Source organism: Cryptotermes secundus, unplaced genomic scaffold, assembly GCF_002891405.2.
Source record: "Cryptotermes secundus unplaced genomic scaffold, Csec_1.0 scaffold1777, whole genome shotgun sequence".
Classification (NCBI taxonomy): domain Eukaryota; kingdom Metazoa; phylum Arthropoda; class Insecta; order Blattodea; family Kalotermitidae; genus Cryptotermes; species Cryptotermes secundus.
This window is the reverse complement of record NW_019724777.1, coordinates 140,521-162,763: the sequence shown is the minus strand read 5'-3', so window position 1 is coordinate 162,763 and position 22,243 is coordinate 140,521. Positions and strand designations below refer to the sequence as shown.

Here is a 22,243-nt window from a genome sequence, read left to right as displayed (position 1 = left end):
GGATGTGTGGAATAGTAATGTGCTTCCTTACCAACAGATGAAATTTGTATTAAATCAAATCTAGATGGCGTTCATGAGATTCGTAATTGCTGACAGATGCAGTAGCATGACGATCGCTAGCCCCCCCCCAAACCACTTCACAGCAAAAATCAACCTTTGGTGATCCTACCAGTTGCTCTGTAACCGTGAAGGGAGGTTGGTACATGTGTATTAATACTGCATATTAAATCAGTTGTACTAGTCACACGCGCAATAAACTGTGAAGGCTACAAAAACAAAATCCCTGAAATCGTTAACATGTGCTGGTGAATATTAAGATTTATATTCCATGATGGCATAACCTCACATTCCGCCAAGCGTAAGTTAGTAATACTATTTCTATTAACATTACTGAAGGTATAGCTTTCATTGTATTAAACTTGTATTATTTCCTGACATATTACTTACCACCAAACGCTTACCATAATTATTTATTGACTCTTAGTAGTCCGACAAACCTATCGCATCGTAACTTAACAAACCTAGCCTATTGCCGAAATTGTTTTTCATCTACATTTAGTACGGGATAGCAAAATTCAAAAGTTTCATATAGGTTCTAGGGTATTTTGCATGCTTCCTATTCATTAGTCATATGCCGTTTTGAAATTTAAACACATGGCTTAGCAGGCTTCAATACGTTTATGCTTATCACCTTGACTGGAAGGCACATAACTCCAGTAAAAATATACTTGTCACCTTCACGTTACATAGTAATCAACTATTACTGTTTCCAGTAACTCACATTTCATGATTTTTACATGAAATCTGTACTCCCTCTTTGAGTATTGCACAGATAAAATTATTTGAAATCACATTTCCAAAACCTTGGAAGGCCGGTGCGAGACATTACCCATAATTCCCTTGACTTCCGGCATGTCAGAAGCACACGATTTAGTGTCGCACATAATCAAACCGGGCATATATTTTGGATGTATAAAGTAAATTAATAAAAAAGAAATAGTTTATCAGAATTTATCAGACCACTCCCATACCAACTAATCACATTGTACTAATAACGCCTTTTAAATATTTTATATTACCCATGATTCTCTGCACTCCTGGTTTTGTGAGGTACAAGGGATTAGAATTATGTAAATTCTTTTATACTAACAAATTTTCTATAATTTCTCGTATATGCTTAATTCCAACTATTCAAATTATACAAATATCGGTATTTAAATTTTGTTATTTTCAAACCTTTTTCGCTCATGATCCCATAAGCGACCGGATATTTCATGATAACTACATCTGGCGGATCAATCACGAAATAAAAATCTCTTGCATAATTTTTTTAAATAATTTATATTTGTGCTTACCGAAACTCTCACAAACATTACGTAAACCGAATTAGCAAACTTAAACGAACGTTATATGTACCACAGTACGAGGTGCTGTAGAAGTATATAAAAATATGTAAATGCGCACTCCCGTATTATTATATGTTTTTCTTAATTTCACTCTTCTGAGGCTATGGAAAGAATTCTCATGGATCGCCCACATCTCCCGCAAGCGTTCTACTTCCTCCTCCAACATACTGCTCTGTATTTGGCTGCAGTAGTCTGGCCAGTCTCTTGGTTGAGACATCAACGTCATGACCTTCACTAGCAACATGCACTTCGAACTGACACGGCCAAATTAATCCAGTCATCACCCTGCCATCCTCCAGCCTACATCTAGGTATGGCCAATGATCTTCCTTCACCTCTTCCTGCCAAAACATGGTATGCATTTCTCTTCCCTCTCATTTGCCCTATATTTCCTGCCCATTTCATTCTCCATGATTTGATCACTAATAGTATTTAGTCAAAAGTACAAATTATAAAGCTGCACATTATGCAATTTCCTTTAGATTATGGTTACTTCCTCCCTGTCAGGTCTAAACGTGCCCTTCAGCATCCTGTCCTCAGACACCCCAAAGCCTGCATTCTTTACTTAAAGCGAAAGACAAAGTTTCACAGTGATACAGAACAACAGGCATAATTTTAGTTTTGTGTATGTTGATCTTTACGTTTATTGGCAAGGAGATGGGAAGACAAACCTGAACAAAACAGGTGCAAGCAGTCCCTTAAATTCAACCTGCTCCTAATTTCCTCATGTATGCAATTTTCATCTGTTTGAGTCATAACCAAATATTTGAAGTTTACAAATTTTTTAAGGATTTATTAGATATTTTTGTTTTGCTTTTGTGCTGCATTCTAATGAAGAGAAATGGTTAAGTGGTTAGTTTTCCCTGTTCTTACTTTTAAACCAACCCCCTTACTAGCATACTACCGTGCTGGATAGGAAATGTACCAGACAGACATTTATCTAAACGGATTTGACTGTAGGTATCACTTAAACACATTTTAATTAGCAGAGCTTGCTGCCTGCTTCATGCTGGTACCTCTTGTTCCCCCCATGCTAGCTATATATGTATATAATACATTTTATTATATTTTAGTATCACCATCATGTCTTGGTTATGTGAAGATGTGAAAGGAGCTGTGATGGAAAGAATACTGCAAGAAATAAAGAAAGATGTGATGGGCAGAACACTACAGGAAGTGAAGAAATCTGTGATGGACAGGACACGGCAAAACATTGAAGGGATTCTGTTTTCACATTTTAACAATCCTGGGCATGCAGTAGCATAGTCGGTTGAGGCACTATGCTACAAGCCAGATGGTCGTGGATTCAAGTCCTGACGAGGTCCTTGGATTTTTTTTCAATTGACCTGATCCTTCCAGCCGAAATACGGGGTCAATTCAGCCTCTAACAGAAAAGAGTACCAGGAATATTCTTCGAATATTTTTGAGGCAAAGGGCGGCCAGCACGTAGTTCTCACAACCATGCCACCATCTATGAGCCGATTGTCTAGAAAATGTGGGAACTTCAACGTCTCACAACCCTATGGGCCTCCACGGCCTGTTACAGGGATACCTTTACTTTTTTTAACAATTCTATTTTCCTGAGTCAGAGCAGTCATGATTTCATGTATGTCAATAACATTGTCCTGAAAATGAATGACATTTTTTCACACCATAATGCATATTGCTCGAACAAGTTATCTTAACCTTCCAACTTTTGCTTTGCAGCCAGCTGCCTGAAGGGGGCCATCCCAGTACCTCAAGCAGAAGTCCATGCTTTGAGTAGCACAGGGCTGCCCTGAGCAGGTACTTCACCAGCACGCCATGCAAATGTATAGTCACACACATCTGTTCAAACACAAACATCAGCTTAGCTCATCCACTACATGAGATGATCACTGCATTTTCATTTGATTGGTATTAGGAACATGAGAGACCTGTATAGGGGAATAAATGAATTTAAGAGGGTTTATAAACCTAGAAGTAGCTTAGTGCAGGATGAGAATGGTGATCTGCTTGCAGATTCCCACAACATTTTGAGTAGGTGGAAGAACTACTTCTGTCAGTTATTGAATGTACATAGGGTCAGTGACGTTAGCTAGACATACATACAGCTGAGCTGTTAGTACCTGGTCATAGTCCTTTTGAGGTTGAAATGGCTATTGCAAAGTTGAAGAGGTATAAACTGCCAGGCGCTGATCAAATTCTGGCAGAACTAATTCAAGCAGGGAGGTGAAACATTATGGTCTGAGACCCATAAGCACTTTAAGTCTATTTGTTATATGGAAGACCTGCCTGATCAGTGGAAGGAGTCCATTATTGTACCAATTCACAAGAAGGGTGATAAGATTGACTGTAGAAATTATCGTGGAATATCACTGTTACCAACGTCATACAAAATTGTATCCAATATCCTTCTCTCAAAGATAAATCAATACACAGGTGAAAGTATTGGGGATCATTTCTGTGGCTTTCAATGTAACAGATCAACTACTGATCGATCATTTGCATTCATCAGATACTGGAGGAAAAATAGGAGTACAATGAGATAATATATCAGCTATTCACAGACTTCAAGAAACCCTATGATTCAGTTAGAAGGGAAGTGTTGTACAGTATTCTCAGAGAATTTGGTGTACCCATGAAACTAGTTAGATTCGTTAAAATGTGTTTTAGCAGAACCTATAGTGAAGTTTCTATAGGTAAAAAGATTGTCTGATAATTTTCCCATCCAGAATGGTCTATAACAAGGATATGCTTTATTGGCACTGCTTTTCAGGTTTGCTTTAGAATATGCCATTAGGAAGGTCAAGGAAAACCAGGTGGGGCTGAAATTAAATGGACACATCAGCTGCTGGTCTACGCTGATGAGATGAGCAGGGCATGAAGCATGAGTGGGGGCAGGGGAATGGATATAAAATACTGGTGGGAAAGCCAGAAGGAAAGAAACCAATAGGAAGACCAAGATGTAGGCATTTGGATAATATTAAAATGGACCTTAGAGAGATAAGATGGGGTGGTATGGACTGGATCAATCCGGTTCAGGACAGCGATCAGTGGAGAGCTGTTGTGAACATGGTAATGAACCTTCGGGTTCCATAAAATGCTGGGAAGTTTTTGAGTAGCTACATCGTAGCTTCTCAAGAAGGGCTCAGCTACATGAAGTTAGCTGGTATTTATGCCAACTGTCCCATCATTGTTTGGCACTTGATACATGTTGTTGTAATAGTTGAAGACATTTTGGATATAACAATTCATAGGAGAATGTAGTGTATCTGGCTCTGAAAATTTATGTCAAAATCAAATTTTCAAGTCATCATCAGTTAAACTGTGCCGTTCATGGCTCAAGCTGAAGATTCTGGCTGGATACAAGACACTTGTCAGATTACTATTATATTTCATGGCCACAGTTCGACTAATACACACACACACAAAAGGATTTGTCTTGGTCTTCTCCATTTATGATGCTATAACATAACATTGCATTGCATTCCATGGATCCAAAGTTAGTCAAAATGACTGTAGGATGTGGAATATGTCATATAAATACAAAACATATGTAGTGTCCCAATGGAGTTCTCACACAAGAGAAACCAAGAATATACAGTGCTTACACACAAGGCTATTTAAAGATATATAAGTTATTCTCTAGACAACAAGTATTCATCAACAGAGTAGAATGAATGTGCATTTAAGTATCGTTTCATTGCTATTTTAAATCGTGCTTTCTCATTCATAAGACCTTTGAGATCAGAAGGCAGGTTATTAAAAATTTTGATCCCAGCATAATATGCACTTCTCTGAAAGCACGAGAGGTTAGCAGTTGGTTTATGAAGACAGTGTTTGTGTCTTGTGTTAAAACTGTGTACATCTGCATTCATCTGAAAATGTTCTTCGTTATTTGTAATGAAGTTTAGTAATGAATATATATATTCACAAGGAAGAGTTAAGATCTGTAGTCTCTGAAATAGATCTCTACAGGAATTACGGGAGTTGACACCCATCATGATTCTAACAATTTTCTTTTGCAATGTAAATACCTTTTTACTGTCAGATGAATTACCCCAGAAAATTATTCCATACTTCATTAAAGAGTGAAAGTAAGCAAAATAGATTGATTCGAGTGTGTCATGTTACTAATATGTAACGTGAATCTAACTGCATAACATGCTCTACTTAGCTTTTGAATCAACTGATTGATATGGTTTTTCCAATTTAAATGACTACCAATTTGCAAGCCAAGGAATTTTATGTTTGCTCCTTCTATATATTTATCATTACATCCTGCGTTTAATGGATATTGTGAGTTTTCTGTTATAAATTTTATTACATTTGGTTTTTCTAGGTTCAGGGACAACTTGTTTGCAGAAAACTATTTACTCATTCGTGAAAGAACCTTGTTTGATAACGTGCAGAAATCATCTAAATTTTTACCGGAAATTATGACACTAGTGTCATCTGCATATATTATAGGTATTGATGAGGTCCTTAGTGTAGGAGGAAGGTCACTTATATAAATTATGAAAAGCAAAGGCCCCAAAACTGACCCCTGTGGGGGCAGTAGTCTTATTCGTGATTAATGGCAAATGGGATATAAAGAAAATATTCTTCAAATATATGATAACCCAGCAACCACAATAGAATCAACAAGGGAATTAACTTTCTAGCTATCAGAGAAGCCCTAATAAATGAATCAAAAGTCCTTAGGGAACCACCGTTCACTGAAACCATGAGGAAACTGAAAATTTTGGTACATGGCCTGCATTTGTCATATTTAACTCCAGATAAACTTGCTCCTTGCTTTGAAGGTATGAATATAACTCAAAATGAATGTACAGTTTTGACACCTGTTACAATAAGTGATAATTTAACCTGTGCATGTTTAAGGAACAGCATTGCTGTACCATGTAATGAAATAAATTTATGACTAATAAACAGTGATGTTAACCATACTGATCAAATTCCTAATAGTCTTAAATAGAGGCCTTAAAACTTTCCTAAGTGTAGATTCCATACCCTGCAAAGAAGAAGGTAACAGACATGTCCCAGTGTAGTTTTAAGTCATTAATAATAAATCCTGTATATACTGCGGTATTGTTGAGGCAATGAATGCCACTCCAGGTACACCACAGCTGAACAAACTATTCTGTTGTTGAAGTCAGAACTAATAAGAGGGAGATGCAAAGAAAGTTTACTCATGTATGTTAGGATCTTCCGGGAGATGGGAATTCAGACTTTTGTCTTATGCATGAAGAAATGTCATTCATGCTAATGGGCATTGTCACCAAATTTAAATTCTCTACAACATAAGAATTCAGAAAAAAATTAATAAAAAGACTTTTAATTAAAATGGATTTTGAAGAGACAGGACTGAATCTCATGTCTCAGTGGTTAGCACTCATGCTTTGTATTTGGAATGTGTTAGGTTCAATTTTCGGCCTGTGGACCAGCTAACCGGATTGTGGTTTTCCTTGGTTCCTCCATTCAAATGCTGTGGCAGTGCTGTAAATCAGAACAGTCACTTCCTTCTACATCCTTTCTAATTAAAATCAATCTTTTGGCACTATATAGCCTAAGCTATGTCAGCACCCTAGAGTAAAATAGAAATAAAGTGAAGAGATTGGAGGAGCTTCCAACTCTATAGAAGAACATAGTAATAAATATATTAGATTTGTGGTTCTCAGACGGTGACTTTTTAAGCATTTAAAATATACAGCCTTGAGATTGAGATACGGTGAAACCCCCATTTAAGGACTCTTTGGAGAGAGCAGTGGATTGGGCACCAAATTACTGAGAAAATTTAACACTTGAGAGTGCATCCTTTGGATCAATGAAACTAAATTTTAAATGAGAGAAACTTGTAAACTGAGGAGCAAAAAATGGGGGTTCCATTGTACTGCCCAGTAAGGTAACTTTCCAATCTAAGAAGTTTTCAAGCTTCATGTTAAAGTTACAAATAAGTGTAGATTACCTGAGGCATTGTTGACTGTGCAGTGTTTGTGTCTGGCTTCCTTAAAGCTGACAGAGGAGGGGTTGGGAATGTAGAGTTCCACTCACAGTTGTAACATTTGCTTTTCAGGAGGACAGGCAGAGGAAGAGGTGCATCGTCATGGCCTGAAGGAGAGAAGAGGACAGCAGTAAACATGGGCTTTCAGACAGTGGGAAATTCTACATGGACAAGGTAAATTTTCATGCTTAAATATATGATTTAATAACCTGTAGTGTACTTGGTTGAGGCACTGTGCTACAAGCCCCAAGATCATGGGTTCAATTCCTGATTAGGTCATTAGATTTTTCAGTTGACCTAATATTTCAGCTGCACTATGGCCCTGAGGTTGCCTGAGCCTCTAACAGAAATGAGTACCATGAATCTTCTTGAGGGCTAAATGGTGGCTGGTAAGGCTGACAATCTCGCCACCATCTATCAGCTGATTGGACAGAAAATGTGGGATCCTCGATGTTTCACAACCCTATGGGCCCCTGTAGCTTCTTACAGGGACAGCTTTACCTATTGGCATTAAATTGAAACCATGATCAGTGAGAATGTATTGAATAAAAGAGTATTCATGCATCTTGCAGTGGAATCTGATTAACTGTAGTCATGAAGGTTCTGAAATTCTAAAGTAAGTAAAAGTATCCCTGTGACAGGCCATGGAGGCCCATAGGGTTGTGAGATGTTGAGGTTCCCACATTTTCTAGACAATCGGCTCATAGATGGCAGTAAGGTTGTCAGCCCTCCGGCCACCCTTTACTCCCAAGAATATTCCTGGAACTCATCCTTCTGTATAGAGTATGTGCAAACTTTTGCAGAGATTTAATACTAAAAATTAACCAACAAATATTGTTCCAAATGTGTGTACAGTCATATAAGCTTGTCTCTTTGCCTTTCACAAGTCATTGGTTTCACGAATAACATATCGACGTCTTTATTCCAAACATTACAGTACAAAATTGTATTACATGCCAAGGTATTAATACATAATTTTATTTGCTTTTACAAACTGCAAAAATTTAATTCCTGTAGAGGCTTAAGGAGGAAGACTGTTCTCAGACTCAGGAAATAACATACTGAAACACACCAGCATCATACTATGAAGATGTATCTGGAGGTGAGGATACAACTTTATGGCCTGGCTGCTTTAAACCCGGGGAAGGAAAGCCCAGTTCCTTGTGATATATCCTAAATTCCTCCACTGACTTTATCCCTCTTCATACAAACATTTCCATTTTCAAACACTTCCTTCAGATCAAGACACATTTAACAACCATACCAAACAAGAGGTAAAATCATATTACTACATCTTGATTTTTATTATTTTAAATACTGTTTACTTTGTAAACTGCATACCAGCTGATCCTCAGCAAAAATTGCTGTAACAGCCCAACCCACTGAGACAACATACCTATTGCATTAGCCTAAATGATGACTCGTGTGAGGCAAAACACAACTAGATATGACAGTGCAACATATAACATCAATGCTGTCAGGATTTGTGAGAACTCAAAATATTATACTAAGAATTCTAAGCAGCACAACTGTACCCTTCACAACAAAGATGACAATTTTTGTAACAGCATAGGCCATATACTGTAAAATATAAACAAGACAAGGAATTTCTTGACTAACTCTGCAGTTATTTAGCTTCTCAAGGAGAACTCTATTCCATGGGGTTGATTAGTTACATTTAACTAGTATGTTTTCTGGAACAGGTTTCTGTGTGGTGAGTACTTTATAATCAGATAAGTATGTTGCATCTTACACACATTCTCTGAAGCTGCAGTTAAAAAACTGGGCAATAATTCTAGATCTGTACATGATGCATTACAAATAATGCATTAAAATACCAACAGAAGGGACATACAAAGCGGTGGTCATTTCCTCCCTTAAATACAGGGGATGGACAAAAATATGGAAAAACCTCGTGAAATGCATGCCTGAATTGAAGTGTTTATTTTAGCGACGTTTGTAGGTCACGCTGTCGCATCTGCCCACCACCACTACCTGTACAACCTCCGCAATACGTTGCAAGCTTTATCTGTTGTCAAGACAGTGTTCTGTGCAATTTTTTGTGCATCACGTCAGAGCTAACAGAATTCGAATGCAGGCAAATTGTTGGGGCCCATATGGTGGGTGCTTCCGTAACCAAGGTAGCCGAGGTTTTTGGTGTTTCGCGAGGCACAGTATCCAAGATTATCCCCGCATACAGGAAGACTGAAAAAACCGCATCTGATAAACACCAGCGTGGACGGAAATGTGTGCTGAGTGATCAAGAGAGACGAACATTGCATAGGATTGTGACGAAAAATAAGAAGACTACAGCTGCAAAGTGACTGCTGAACTGAATGTCATGCTCACAAACCCTGTCAGCACCAAAACAGTATGAAGGGAACTCCACAAGCAGGGTATTTCTGGATGAGCTGCAATTCCAAAGCCACTCATCAGTGATCAAAATGCGACTAAGAGGACAGTGTGGTGCCGAAGTCATAAAACCTGGACTATAGAGCAATAGAAGACGGTCATTTGGTCGGATGAGTCCACCTTCACACTGTTTCCGACTTCTGACAGAGTTTACGTCTGGAGAACGCCATCCCAAGCTTACGATCCAGATTGTTTGCTGCCAAGAGTGAAACACGGTGGGGGTTCGATCATTGTATGGGCACCCATATTGTGGTATTCTGTCGGACCCATCATTACCCTGCAAGGTCACGTCACTGCCAACAACTATGTGACCATTTTGGGCGACCCGGTCCATCCCATGGTGCAAACTTTGTTCCATAATGGTGATGCCATTTACCAAGCCAACAATGCCTATGTTCACATAGCTCACATCATCCAGGACTGGTTTTCTGAGATCGAAGATGAAGTGTCACATCTGCCATGGCCCCCACAATCGCCAGCTATCAATATCCTTGAGCCTTTGTGGTCTGTTTTGGAGAGCAATCTGCGTGCACGCTATCCACCTATACTTCAATAACAGAACTTACCATGTTTTTCAGGAAGAATGATATAAGACTCCCTTGCAAATCATACAGGACATCTATTTATCCATTCCAAGGAGACTTCAAGCAGTTCTGCAAGCCAGAGGTTGTCCTACACCATATTAAGTCATGGTAATGTCTTTTTTGTTGGGTGTCCATTTTTGTCCATCCCCTGTATTTTCACTGAAGGTTGTTCAAGTAACTGTCGAGTCATTCTGGGAACATTTGTTGTTCATGAGTTCTGCCATGACAGCAAATGTCTGGAACATAATATCTTATGTTCGCTTCAAGTGATACAGAAAGCAAACATCTGAAATTCTTAAAATGTGCTAGTGCTACCACACACAGGTCCTGAAGAGCCAAAAAAGAGAAGTCACCAGTGGAAAGTGGTAGTAAGTTACCAGATTAGGTGACGCATGACAAAAGCACTAACTTCACACTCAGCCATTCATATGGACTACAACTATAATGGGAGCACGTTCAGCATGAGTATTTCTGTCAACACGGAAATCCCACTTTCACATTCCTGTAGTTTCTGACTTGTACATGTACAATTACGAACATTTTGCCATGTTTAACATACCACCTTCTATGGATGTAGGGAAATCACACCATTCTTTATATAAGCCTTTCAAGGGTCTCTTCCCTTCACAGTTCCCAAAATTTTGTATGCATTCCAGGTACCTCCCATACATGGTAATGCCCCATCCTTGTCATCCTCCTTGATTTGTTCATTCTAACAATGTTCAGTAAAGCATACATGTAATAAAGTTTTCACTGTGCATGTTCCTCAACCTATTACTTAGTTCCTCACATCCAAAATGCTGGGGAAGTAAAAATAAAGCAAAGAGACTTGTTTAGACAGAGGGACTTGTTATCAGTTCTTGGCTATGTCTGTCCACCCCCTACCTCTCTCAATTAAATGTTGGCCTGCCAAGATTTCTAACCCATCTTGGTGTAAATACCACAGTATATTACCCGGAATTCAGTTTGGGCAGAAGTAGCAACTAAACTAGCTGAATAATTTACCTGCTTTCTCAGATGTCATGATCCTTGTCTACATAGAGAGACATGTGCTGCAACTTCAGAACTTCAGAGCCCCAGCTTGTCCATCCTGGTAGCAGGTATCTGGCAAATATTTCCATGCAACATGGTTTGGTTGGCAGGTATGGAGCCAGCACATCTGTGGAACAGAATGCAACCAATACGGACTCCTTCCTCCATAAATCCACATCCTGAACCAGCCTACACCCTATCAAGCTAGCTCACAAATTAATATTATTCCATCTATGCTTTGTTCTCCCTAGTGTAGGATACTTCTATGAGTTGTAGATGCTGTAAACTGAATGTGATAATGTTACTATGTAGACCAGACCAAGAAACTGATGGTTTCTTTATAAATGGGAAAGGACAGGCAGCCAGGGAGAAATCAAGGTCACATGACAAGAGTCATGGTGACATAATTACACAGCTGGTGCTCAGCAAACGTGCATGTCTCATCTTGCTATGAGAAAACAATTTTGTATCCTGTGCTAAAGCTTCATATCTTAGGTGACATCATATTCTTTGCCCGCAGGAACAGTATGGCCTTCTCCCCAGTTGAGGACAATAACAACGAAGTTATGACATTAGGGATCGGTGTTTTAGAGCTATATGAACCAGGATAGCTCAGTATAATGATGGGCTACAGGCTAGATAGCCATAGATTGATTTCCAACAGGCAAGGGAATTTTCTCTATGCCACAGCATTCAGACTGGCTGTGGCACCCACCAAGTCTCCTGTTCAATGGCTATCAGGGACTCTTTCCCCAGGGATAAAACAGCCTGCCCATGAAGTTGACCACTTACTTCAACCTAGTCCTGAGACCAAGAATGGCAGATCTATATATCCACTCCCCCATATGTCTTCAGGGCATAACTTTATCTTTTCACATTACTGAGCTATAACTGTACTGCTTCTTCACAGCTAATGTGTGAAATGGTTCAACAAGAGAGACAGCTAGTTGCAACTTTCAATCACAATGTCACTTGTGTGAAATGTGTCATGAACAAAGTATGCTGCTATCACATACATCTCTGAATGATCCAAACATAGCTAACTCCAATGAACACAATTTCACTGTGTCTCATAAGCTTGAAAAGTGCATTACTGCAATCACAACAACCCAATAACAGACAATAATCTGCATGGAATTAATCCAGTCCACAACCCCACACTCTACAATTTATTTCAGATCCTTTTTATAATATCCCCCATCTATGCTTAGGTCTCCCAGTGAAGCCTCTCCTTGTTTCAGACTTTAGCATGCACTACTATACTGCATCTTATACCTGATAAGGGTGGCTTGTGTGAATGAATAGCACTTGGTATGCTGATGATGACTCTGTCCGGCTTTGGCAGCGGCTGCCTCCTGTTTCCACCGCTCTTGTATCCAAACACTATCTGTTCAAAGGGCTGCTTGCCAGGAGGCTCTGAAAACTGGCACACTGGTTCTCCCCCTCTTGTCACCTGCCAGAATATGACATCCATATATACATGGCTCACTCAATGTAAACTGGTAATTGTTACCAGTACCGCAGAAAGTAGAGAGCACAAGGTATCCATAACCAACCGACTATGTTATTAGTTTTTCTTTCTTAGTTGTAGTAGTAGTATAGGACTGAATGTCCTAGTGTTGCAGCATCAATTGATGAGAGAACAGTTTTGAGAACTGGTGAAATCATAACTGGTAGGGAAAACATAAGTGCTCTGAGAAAAATATGCCTCAGTGTTATTTCATTCATCACAAATACCATGTGGAGTATCCTAGGATTGAGCCCAGGTCTCCACAGTGAGGTGCTGGCAACCAACCAAGCTACAGCATGAACTATAATGTTTAAAAAAAAAATACAGTGGAACCTCGCTTAACAAGCACCTCTCATACCAAGTAATTCGCATAATGAGCAAAACAAATTGTAAAAAAATTACTCGCTTAACAAGCAATGTTTTGCATAATGAGTGACGAGAGGGGAAGTCCCGGATTGTGCGCTTGCTACATCAGTCTGTGTTTAGCACTCGTTCTGCTAGCATGTTAGTGTTGCTTGTGATCACACATTTTTCCAAACTTGTGTTCAGACATATTATTTTTGATTTTTTTTTGTGCAAAGTTTAATAACCCTTGCAAAAATTTTCTTTGAATAAACGTTATACATAACATTTTTTGAGTATCTTTTTCAGCATGGAACGCATTATCGTATTTTACATTAATTTATATGGGAAAAATTGTTTTGCCTAACAAGTGCTTCACATTACGAGTAAGATTCTGGAACGAATTATGCTCGTTAAGCGATGTTCCACTGTAGGTGAATTTCAAATTCTCATCAAGATATGCAATGACAATCAGTAATCTTAGTTTCCATAACTTTATGATGCCAGAAAAGACTTTTCAAAATTGTTGCCTGCCCCTTTCACATAGAATCACTGAAATGTCATAAGACTTTTACAGGTGAAGGTATTAACAGATTAACATGTTATGAAACATTTGCATAGCATAACAATTCTGGCACACTGGTTCACTTCTAATTTATTATCTCAAAGCTGCAAGGGAATTTTCGTAACTGCTGTAAGCCATTCACAAGTAGCTGCTTAAGTGTGGAAGTTGTAAGTCAGCCTGCCAGACCAGTTAACACTCCACACATTTACAATGACAACTAGAAAGTCCAGTCACTAGTCTCTGTACATCCTAAGATCTATTTTTAAACTGTTGTTTGTTTCCATTATAGAGCACATTCAAGTACAGTAAACTCTCACTAAATCTGGTTGCAGTTTAATCTCGATCAAAATATGAGAAATGCTGTTCACAGGTGAGTACATACTTTAAAAGATGCATGGCATTTAGGAAGGCAGATCAGTCAGACAAAACTTGACAGTTTCTTCAAAACTGCATTATTACATTAAAAAACAAGTAAACTTCTGAGTCTTCCACCAATGAATAAAGGTACTGGCTCTTTACAGCGCCATGATTTAGGAGTTACTATAGCTGGAGTATGGATTTACTGATCACTTCCAGATCATAACTACAAATAATTATAACACTATCGCCAATTTCCACACTTTACAAATGCTGAGTCTTCTCCAGCCTGCAGTGTCTTCACTAGTCATTGCTTGGTAACATCTCACAACAATGGAGACTCTTCAGTATCTGTGCTCACATTGTTACTGTTCGGCAAATCTCCCACAACTGATTGTCAACTTATATTACAATGCCATCTCTACTCAGCTTCCCTTGCAGAAATCAACTGAACTGACTACTGTCTAATTCCTAGGCTGGCAGCCATTTCACACCAACCTCCTACAGGCTCTTCACCTCCTACAGTCTTCTCTTCACAGGCTGACTTTCAACTGACAACTAACTGGGTCACCCCAATTGTCTTCAAGATAACTCATCAGCATGGACCATATAGAAAACACCCCTGCGTCCACTGTTGTAGTCCAACTGCTGCAGCTGCCTAGCAATTGGAATATGCTTACCGAGCCCATTTCATGCTCACTGCATAGCAACGGCTGTCCATGCTACAATAGTTTTTAAATAAAGACTCTACAGTAATATTTTGTTATTTATTTTCATCAGTAAAAAAAAAGTAGCCGGTCACGGTAGCCGAGTGGTCTAAGGCATGTACTGTCTTTGCTCGCTTGGAAACCGGGATCGTGGGTTCGAATCCCACTCAGGGCATGGATGTTTAGTTTGTGTGTGTGCGTTTTTCTGTGTTTGCGTACGGGTAGAGGCCTTGCGATGAGCTGATCACCTGCCCAAGGAGTCCTGCCAAATGTGTAAGATCTAGAAAAACCGAAGCGGAGGTCATTCATGGAGCTAGGCCTAGGCCCACTGGGACTCCAACGGACGGACACACACACACACACAAATAAAAGTAAAGCAATCCCTGTGCCAGGCTGTGAAGGCCCATAGGGTTGTGAGACGTTGAGGGTCCCACACTATCTAGACAATCGGCTCAAAGATGGCAGTAAGGTTGTCAGCTTTACGCGCCGGCCGCGCTTTACTCCCCAGGAAAATTATTTAATTAATTCCTGGTACTCATTTGTTTTTTTTTCCTGTGGTGCTACAGCCCCAATTTGGGCCTAGGCCTACTTCCATGGAACTCTCCGTTTCACTTTGGTTTACTAGATCTTACACATACGGTAGGACTCCTTGCGTGAGTAATCAGCTCGTCAAAAGGCCTCTACCTGTAGACAAACACAGAAAAACGCACACAAACATCCATGCCCTGAGTGGGATTCGAACCAACGATCCCGGCTTCCGAGCGAGCAAAGACAGTGCATGCCTTAGACCGCTTGGCTACCGTGACCGGCACTCATTTCTGTTAGAGGCTGAGTAAACCCCAGGGCCTAGCACAGCTGGAATGATTAGGTCAATTGAAAAAATCCAATGACCTCATCGGGACTTGAACTCATGACCTTCAGTACTATATATATCATTAAATTTTCCATTTATTTGTGTTCTAAGTTTTGTATTTTAGGGCTATCTTTCACTTCACTGATCTGGATTATCATTGAATCCAGATAACAAGGGTTTACTGTAACAATAAAACAAAACGCTGCCAATGCTATGCCTCATTCCTCCTGCCCAAATGACAACATATTATCCCGTCATTATGGTGGGCCTACCTTAAGCCAGAACCACTTCCCCACATATTCAATGCCCCATGCTGGGAATATTTTGGTGAGAAGGCAGGTAAGATGACTGTCTGAGTTGGTACACCACACAGCAACTAGGGACCCTGGTGCAATAAGGGCAGGTACAGGAATATTTGCCAAGTCCTCACTGTACATCATCTGGTACCTGAAATGTCACATGACTCTTGTTGACACAAATATCTCCACCCAGAGCCCAGTCTGCACTGTTAATATGAACTTAATATTCTAAAAAATGAAATGAAAGTGAAAAAATTTGTTCCACAAAAGTCCAGGCCATGCACAACACAGCAATAAATACAAAAGATGTTGGGTTCTCACAGCACTGAAGATCACAATGACTGTCTTCTGGGATTTGATAACATGTAATCTGGTAGACAGGTATCAATGCCACATTCAGATAAACATTCTGACTACATCTTCAGGATAGAAGGATAGAAATAAATATGGAAGCAATCACCATGTACCCAGATTATGTATCACCCCATCCCATATGACTGGCGTTAATAAAAATGATACTGGATGCATGACAATCAAAATTCAAGGACAGTAGGGTCTGTCACAACTTATCCATGGACCTACTGGTGTATAACTTGAAATTCATAAGAATTAAGGTGAAAGAATCACATGATGAAAAGTGGAACTCACGTTATTACATAATCAAGACATGTGTGCAAGAATGAAGAGTCCAATGTGATGGGTTGCATGCCTGAAAATGTGAATACTAGAACACCCTGCGCAAAACATTTAGGGGGTAGTGTGAGAATCATAATACCTATGTGATGTACAGTAGGAGTGAAATACTGACCCAACCTGAGACTGGGTACACTAACAAGGAACTAAATAAACTATCCTTAACCTATCCTACTCTTATTGTGAAATATGGATGTATGCAGCAACAAGATGGGATGGAACATCTTATTCTATATGTCCACAATGATGAATCACTTCAACAAGAACTGGTATTTGTAGTATCGTCTGCTGCTAAGCTAACATGCAAACAAAGGAACCTAACCTGTCATTCGCTTCATATGATAAACAAATATGTTTGAATACGAAAAAAAGTCTCTGGTTAAACCTTTGGTGGTACTAACAATGTATTTACTTATTTGCATACATTTTATTTAATGATAATGTCTGTCAGGAGTTCAGACAACATAGTGATGAACCGTAGAATAAGCGAACAATGAAGCGGAAAAGATATGAAAGCAAGGAAGTGGCTGAGGCCTGTGTCAAAGTACAATTCTGACATTTCCCTGGAAGGACAAAGTAAAAAGAATTCTGTCAGGATATCTGGTATCCAGGCAAAGATATGAACGAAAATGCAACAAAATGTGTAAGCAAACGAGGCACACATAACTGGGAACTGTACTCTAAGACACTAAGATTTGTAAATGCTTACCCAGCTCCCACAGATTTGGCTTTCTTGCGCCGGATGTACTTGTTCCACCACGGCGGGTCCAATAGTACAAGATCAAAGGGGCGTGACAGAAGATCCAACTTATTCTGTATTTCATTCACATCATAGCTGAAAAACTTGCATTCTGCAGGAACCAAGTAGTTTTCACCATCCACTTGGGTGACCAATGCCCAGCTTAGGTTGTTCTCACCATGCAGTCTCAGAAATGATGAGAATGGGCAACGGACATAAAAGCTATGTGCCTTATCTTGGGCAGCCCTGTTGTTACTTTCCCTGTCATCTGAAGTTGGCATGTAACCAAAGTGTCCAAACTTCCTTCCCTCCTCAATCAACACTGCAGCGTGTTTCTTTACATACACAGCCTATAAATAAAAAACAACACAGTAAATATATCAGTCACTAATACAATGAGATTACATATCAATCTAGAGGGTAAAGAGCAGTATCATGTTGAAATCTCAAAGAGGTTTGCGGCTTTGGAAAAAACAGACACTGAGGTGGGTGTTAATAAAGTTTGGGAAACTACTAGAAAGAATATCAAAATTTCAACCAAAGACAGTCTAGGTTATGAAATGAACACGCATAAGCCATGGTTTGACAAAGATGTTCAAAATTACCAATTATCAATAGAACCTCCGTCGAGTGTAACAATATATATTCTTGTCACCATTTTCTCACATTTGCCTTACATGTTTCGGCTCACAAAGAGCCATCATCAGAGGCATCCACAACAAAAACATGGAAACACTTGCACTGCTCAACAATCACAATATACAGTTTTTTNAGCCCACACAACCTCGTGCTGACGCCTCCCCCATTGGGACTATCCACTAAGAGGAACCTGAATATTTTACTTGGACGGTTTTAACTTTAATTTTAACATTAACGACCCGCTTTGTGGGTGATATTTTAAATGCAAATGGGATACCCGCACTCGGGGTACTGGATGTTGTTGTGTTTTACGCTCCAATACGTGTAACATCTTCCACAAAAAACTGTATATTGTGATTGTTGAGCAGTGCAAGTGTTTCCATGTTTTTGTTGTGGATGCCTCTGATGATGGCTCTTTGTGAGCCGAAACATGTAAGGCAAATGTGAGAAAATGGTGACAAGAATATATATTGTTACACTCGACGGAGGTTCTATTGATAATTGGTGATTGATAGTGTAACGGACCAAAATGAAACAATTAAAAAAATGTTCAAAATTATTAGACCAAAGGAAACAAGCCAAACTGCGGTGGTTATAGGATCCAAGCAAAATAAATGGAGATAAGCTGAACAATATAAAACATGAAGCCAGCAGGCATTTCAGGAATAAACAGAACGAGTACCAGAAAGACCAAATTGATCAGCTTGCAATAAACAGTAAGATCAAGAATATCAGAGACCTGTATAGTGGAATAAATTAGTTTAAGAGGGGTTCTAAACCTAGAAGTAACTTAGTGAAGGATGAGGAATTGCGATCTGCTTGCAGATTTCCAAAATATTTTGAATATGTGGAAGATCTACTTCTCTCTGTTATTGAATGTACATACAGTCAGTGATGTTACGCAGATAGAAATACACACAGCTGAGTTGTCAGGACCTGATCCTAGCCCTTTTGAGGTTGAAATTGCTATTGAAAAGTTAAAAAGGTACAAATCACCAGGCAGTGACCAAATTCTGGCAGAACTGATCCAAGCAGGAGGTAAAACATTACGTTCTGTGATCCATAAGCTCAATAATTCTATTTGAAATAAGGAAGAACTGCCAGATCAGTGGAAGGAGTCTATTATTGCACCAGTTCACAAGGGTGATAAAACTGACTGTAGTAATTATATGGGGACATCACTACTATCAACTTCATACAAAATTTTATCCAATATTCTTCTCTCAAGGTTAAGTCCATACATGGATGAAATTATTGTGGATCATCAGTGTAGCCTTCAAAGTTAACAGATGAACTACTGATCACTGAAGAAAAATGAGACAGTATGTCAGCTATTCATAGACTTCAAGAAAGTTAGGAGGGAAGTATTGTACAGTATTCTGACAGAGTTTGGGGTACCCATGAAACCAGTTAGGCTGATTAAAATGTGTTTAAAAGAAATGTATGGTAAAGTTCATTTGTCTGACAATTTTCCTTTGCAGAATGGTCTAAAACAAGGAGGTGCTTTATTGCCAATCCTTTTCCTTCTCAACTTTGCGTTTGAACATGCCATTAGGATGGTCCAGGAAAACCAGGTGGGAATGATACTAAATGAGACACATCAGCTCTTGGTCTATGCTGATGAAAAGAATCTACTGGGTGATAATATAGATACCACAAAGAAAAACACACAAACTTTAATTGTTGCTAGTAAGGAGGTTGGTCTAGAAGTAAACACAGAGAAAACTAAGAATATGTTCCTACTGTGTCACCAAAATGCAGGGCAAAATCATAACATAAATATAGAAAACAGATGTTTTCAAAATGTGGCACAGTTCAGATATTTTGGAACAATTATAACCAGGGCCCAGATTTTGATGACATGTCATCTTTTTTTCCTTGTATCCCAAGTGATGCTCTTAAATATATAAATCTCAGATATGAGCTGCTGGTTACAGAAACGTAAATTTTATAAGTAATTTTTTGTCATTTTTGGGAATTTTTCTTCATATGTTTTCTTAAATGTGAATAATATGGAAGCAAAATGTTCTTTCTTTTCTCCTTTAGGTCATTTTTCTGGATATTTTTGGTCATTTTTTAAATATTTTCAGGTCATCAAAATCTGGGGCCCTGATTATAACAAATCAAAACTTGATTCAGGAGGAAATTAAGAGGCGAATGAACTCAGATAATGCTTTCTACCACTCAGTTCAGAACCTTCTGTCTTCTCGTCTGCTGTCTAGAAACAAAAATTAGAATACAGGAAAACTATGATTTGCCCGTGGTCTTGTATGGGCATGAAACTTGGTCTTTGACATAAAGGGAGGAACATAGACTGACGGTGTTTGAGAACAGCATGCCGAGGAGAATATTTTGACTGAGGAGAGATGAACTGACAAGAGGTTAGAGAAAACTGCATAATGAGGCACTTCATAACTTGTACTCTCTTCTCCAAGTATAATTAGAATGATGAAGTCAAGGAGGATGAGAGAGACAGGGCATGTATCATGAATAGGGGAGAAGAGGAATGCATAAGATATAGGTGGGAAAGCCTGATGGAAAGAGACCACTAGGAAGACCAAGACACGGGTGGGTTGACAATATTAAAAAATGGATCTTAGAGAGATAAGATGGGTGTGTTGGTATGAACTGGATTGATCTGGCTATGGACAGAGACCAGTAGGGGCCTCTTGTGGACATGGTAATGAAACTTCAGGTTCCATAAAATGTTGGGAAGTTCTTAAGTAGCTGCACAATTGGCAGCTTCTAAAGTGCTCAGCTCCATGAAGTTAGTTAGTTCATACCAGTCTCTCACAGCAGCAACTCTTGTACTTCAATGGTAAATCAGGCATATCGCCCAATATTTAAACGGTCACAGAATCTTTATACTGATAAATTTAAATCTAATTCTTAAGTTTTCCAAAAGGTGAACCAAGCATGTGTCCATACCAAAGAAATACGGGAGCTTTTCTAACACCGACGAATTGCCCTGCAATGATAGGGCTTCACAGACCAAATACATAAATGTTGCTTTTACTTACGTCTTTCATTTTGATATTTACTGGTCCATTTTCAGTTTTTTTCCGTCGTTTCCTTGGTGGTGAAGCCAGACAGTTTACTTCATGCACAGAACTATCCTTCCTGAAGCACGTCCTAACAAACGGTGTGTTTATTTGAAACAAAGAAGAATCAAATACAAATCTTCTGGCTGGAATCCCATCAATTCTTTCGTATATACTTCGAACAAAATGATCGTGTGAAATAATCCAACCATTCGTTAAAGGGCATAAAACACTCATACTAAAGGATAACGTCCAACAAATCGGTTTACATGCGTTTAAACTACACGGTAAATCTGACGTGTTAATTCCAAGGTTCGTGGAATAATTCGCTACCCCCCTCACATCAGAAGCTTGAACATCTTTATTCTTGTGTGAAAAGAATGTAATTATTATGATGCAATTATCAAGTATACTCGTTTCAAATAACTAACGTTCTTAATTTTCACACATACATTTCACTCTGCACACATGAAACTACTTAAATTTTACATTTCAAAATTCCTTGCAACTGCTCACTTATAAAACTTCACCGATTTTACATTCCCATGATTCCTAGCACTTCCGGCTTCTTCGTAAGCACGGATCAGCAAGTGAAAATTTACTCACCATGGTTTTTCAAAACTGTATGCCCCGAATTCCAATTATTAAAAATTGGTTTTAGCTGTAACAAGTCAGTACCATTTAACATTTGTGTTTTTTGAACACGCAGCTGCAACCAGCAAAATATTTCGTGATTCATTTTGTGACTCTACAGATACATTTATACCTTATTGCAGAAACTCTGTGAACCAAAGTTCTTGAGAAGCCACCAGTCGCTCAGCTACCCAATTTCCCGCATTTTGTAGAACCCGAAGGTTTTATTACCGTAACTGTTCTGAGTCACATGCATCCAGTACATACCAACTGATCCTATTACTCTTAATTCATTTCAATATTTTCCTCTCACATATGTTTAGATCTGCTTAGTGGTCTCTTTCTGACTAAAACCCTGTCTGTATTCCTTCTCTCTCCCATGTGTTCTGCATAGCCCTTCCATCTCATCCTGTTTGATGACTTTGGTTCATTATGCACTTTCCTCC

General features: G+C 39.0%; 1 protein-coding gene and 1 long non-coding RNA gene across 11 annotated transcripts in view; one reads left to right on the top strand and one right to left on the bottom strand.

The window, feature by feature from the left end:
• Positions 1–21,697, bottom strand: part of LOC111863067 (N(6)-adenine-specific DNA methyltransferase METTL4) — a 36,398-nt gene extending 14,701 nt beyond the window's left edge. For 3 of the 7 annotated variants that reach the window (XR_002842541.2, XR_002842544.2, XR_002842542.2), the window contains exons 1-6: positions 21,144–21,697; positions 17,455–17,834; positions 16,026–16,200; positions 12,695–12,872; positions 11,393–11,546; positions 7,356–7,498 (exon numbers count right to left, since the gene is read on the bottom strand). Coding sequence is in view for 3 of the 7 variants with exons in the window: in XM_023849036.2 (XP_023704804.1) it covers positions 11,401–11,546; positions 12,695–12,872; positions 16,026–16,200; positions 17,455–17,834; positions 21,144–21,401 (1,137 nt within the window). In the remaining 4 variants the exon portion in view is untranslated. Of the gene's footprint in view, positions 1–5,471; positions 6,887–7,355; positions 7,499–8,285; positions 8,453–10,262; positions 10,624–11,392; positions 11,547–12,694; positions 12,873–16,025; positions 16,201–17,454; positions 17,835–21,143 lie in introns of those variants that run through there. The other 4 variants (XM_023849036.2, XM_023849035.2, XM_023849034.2 and 1 more) reach the window with 4 other exon arrangements.
• Positions 15–14,770, top strand: LOC111863068. Of its 4 annotated transcripts, none has more exons than XR_004512870.1 (5): positions 15–195; positions 3,113–3,190; positions 7,464–7,565; positions 14,126–14,206; positions 14,733–14,770. It is a non-coding gene; the product is annotated as an uncharacterized LOC111863068 (long non-coding RNA). The 4 variants fall into 4 exon arrangements; XR_002842545.2 differs by lacking the exon at positions 14,733–14,770 and adding an exon at positions 14,669–14,709; XR_004512868.1 differs by lacking the exon at positions 14,733–14,770 and having other exon boundaries at positions 14,126–14,726.
• Positions 21,698–22,243: the final 546 nt, after the last annotated feature.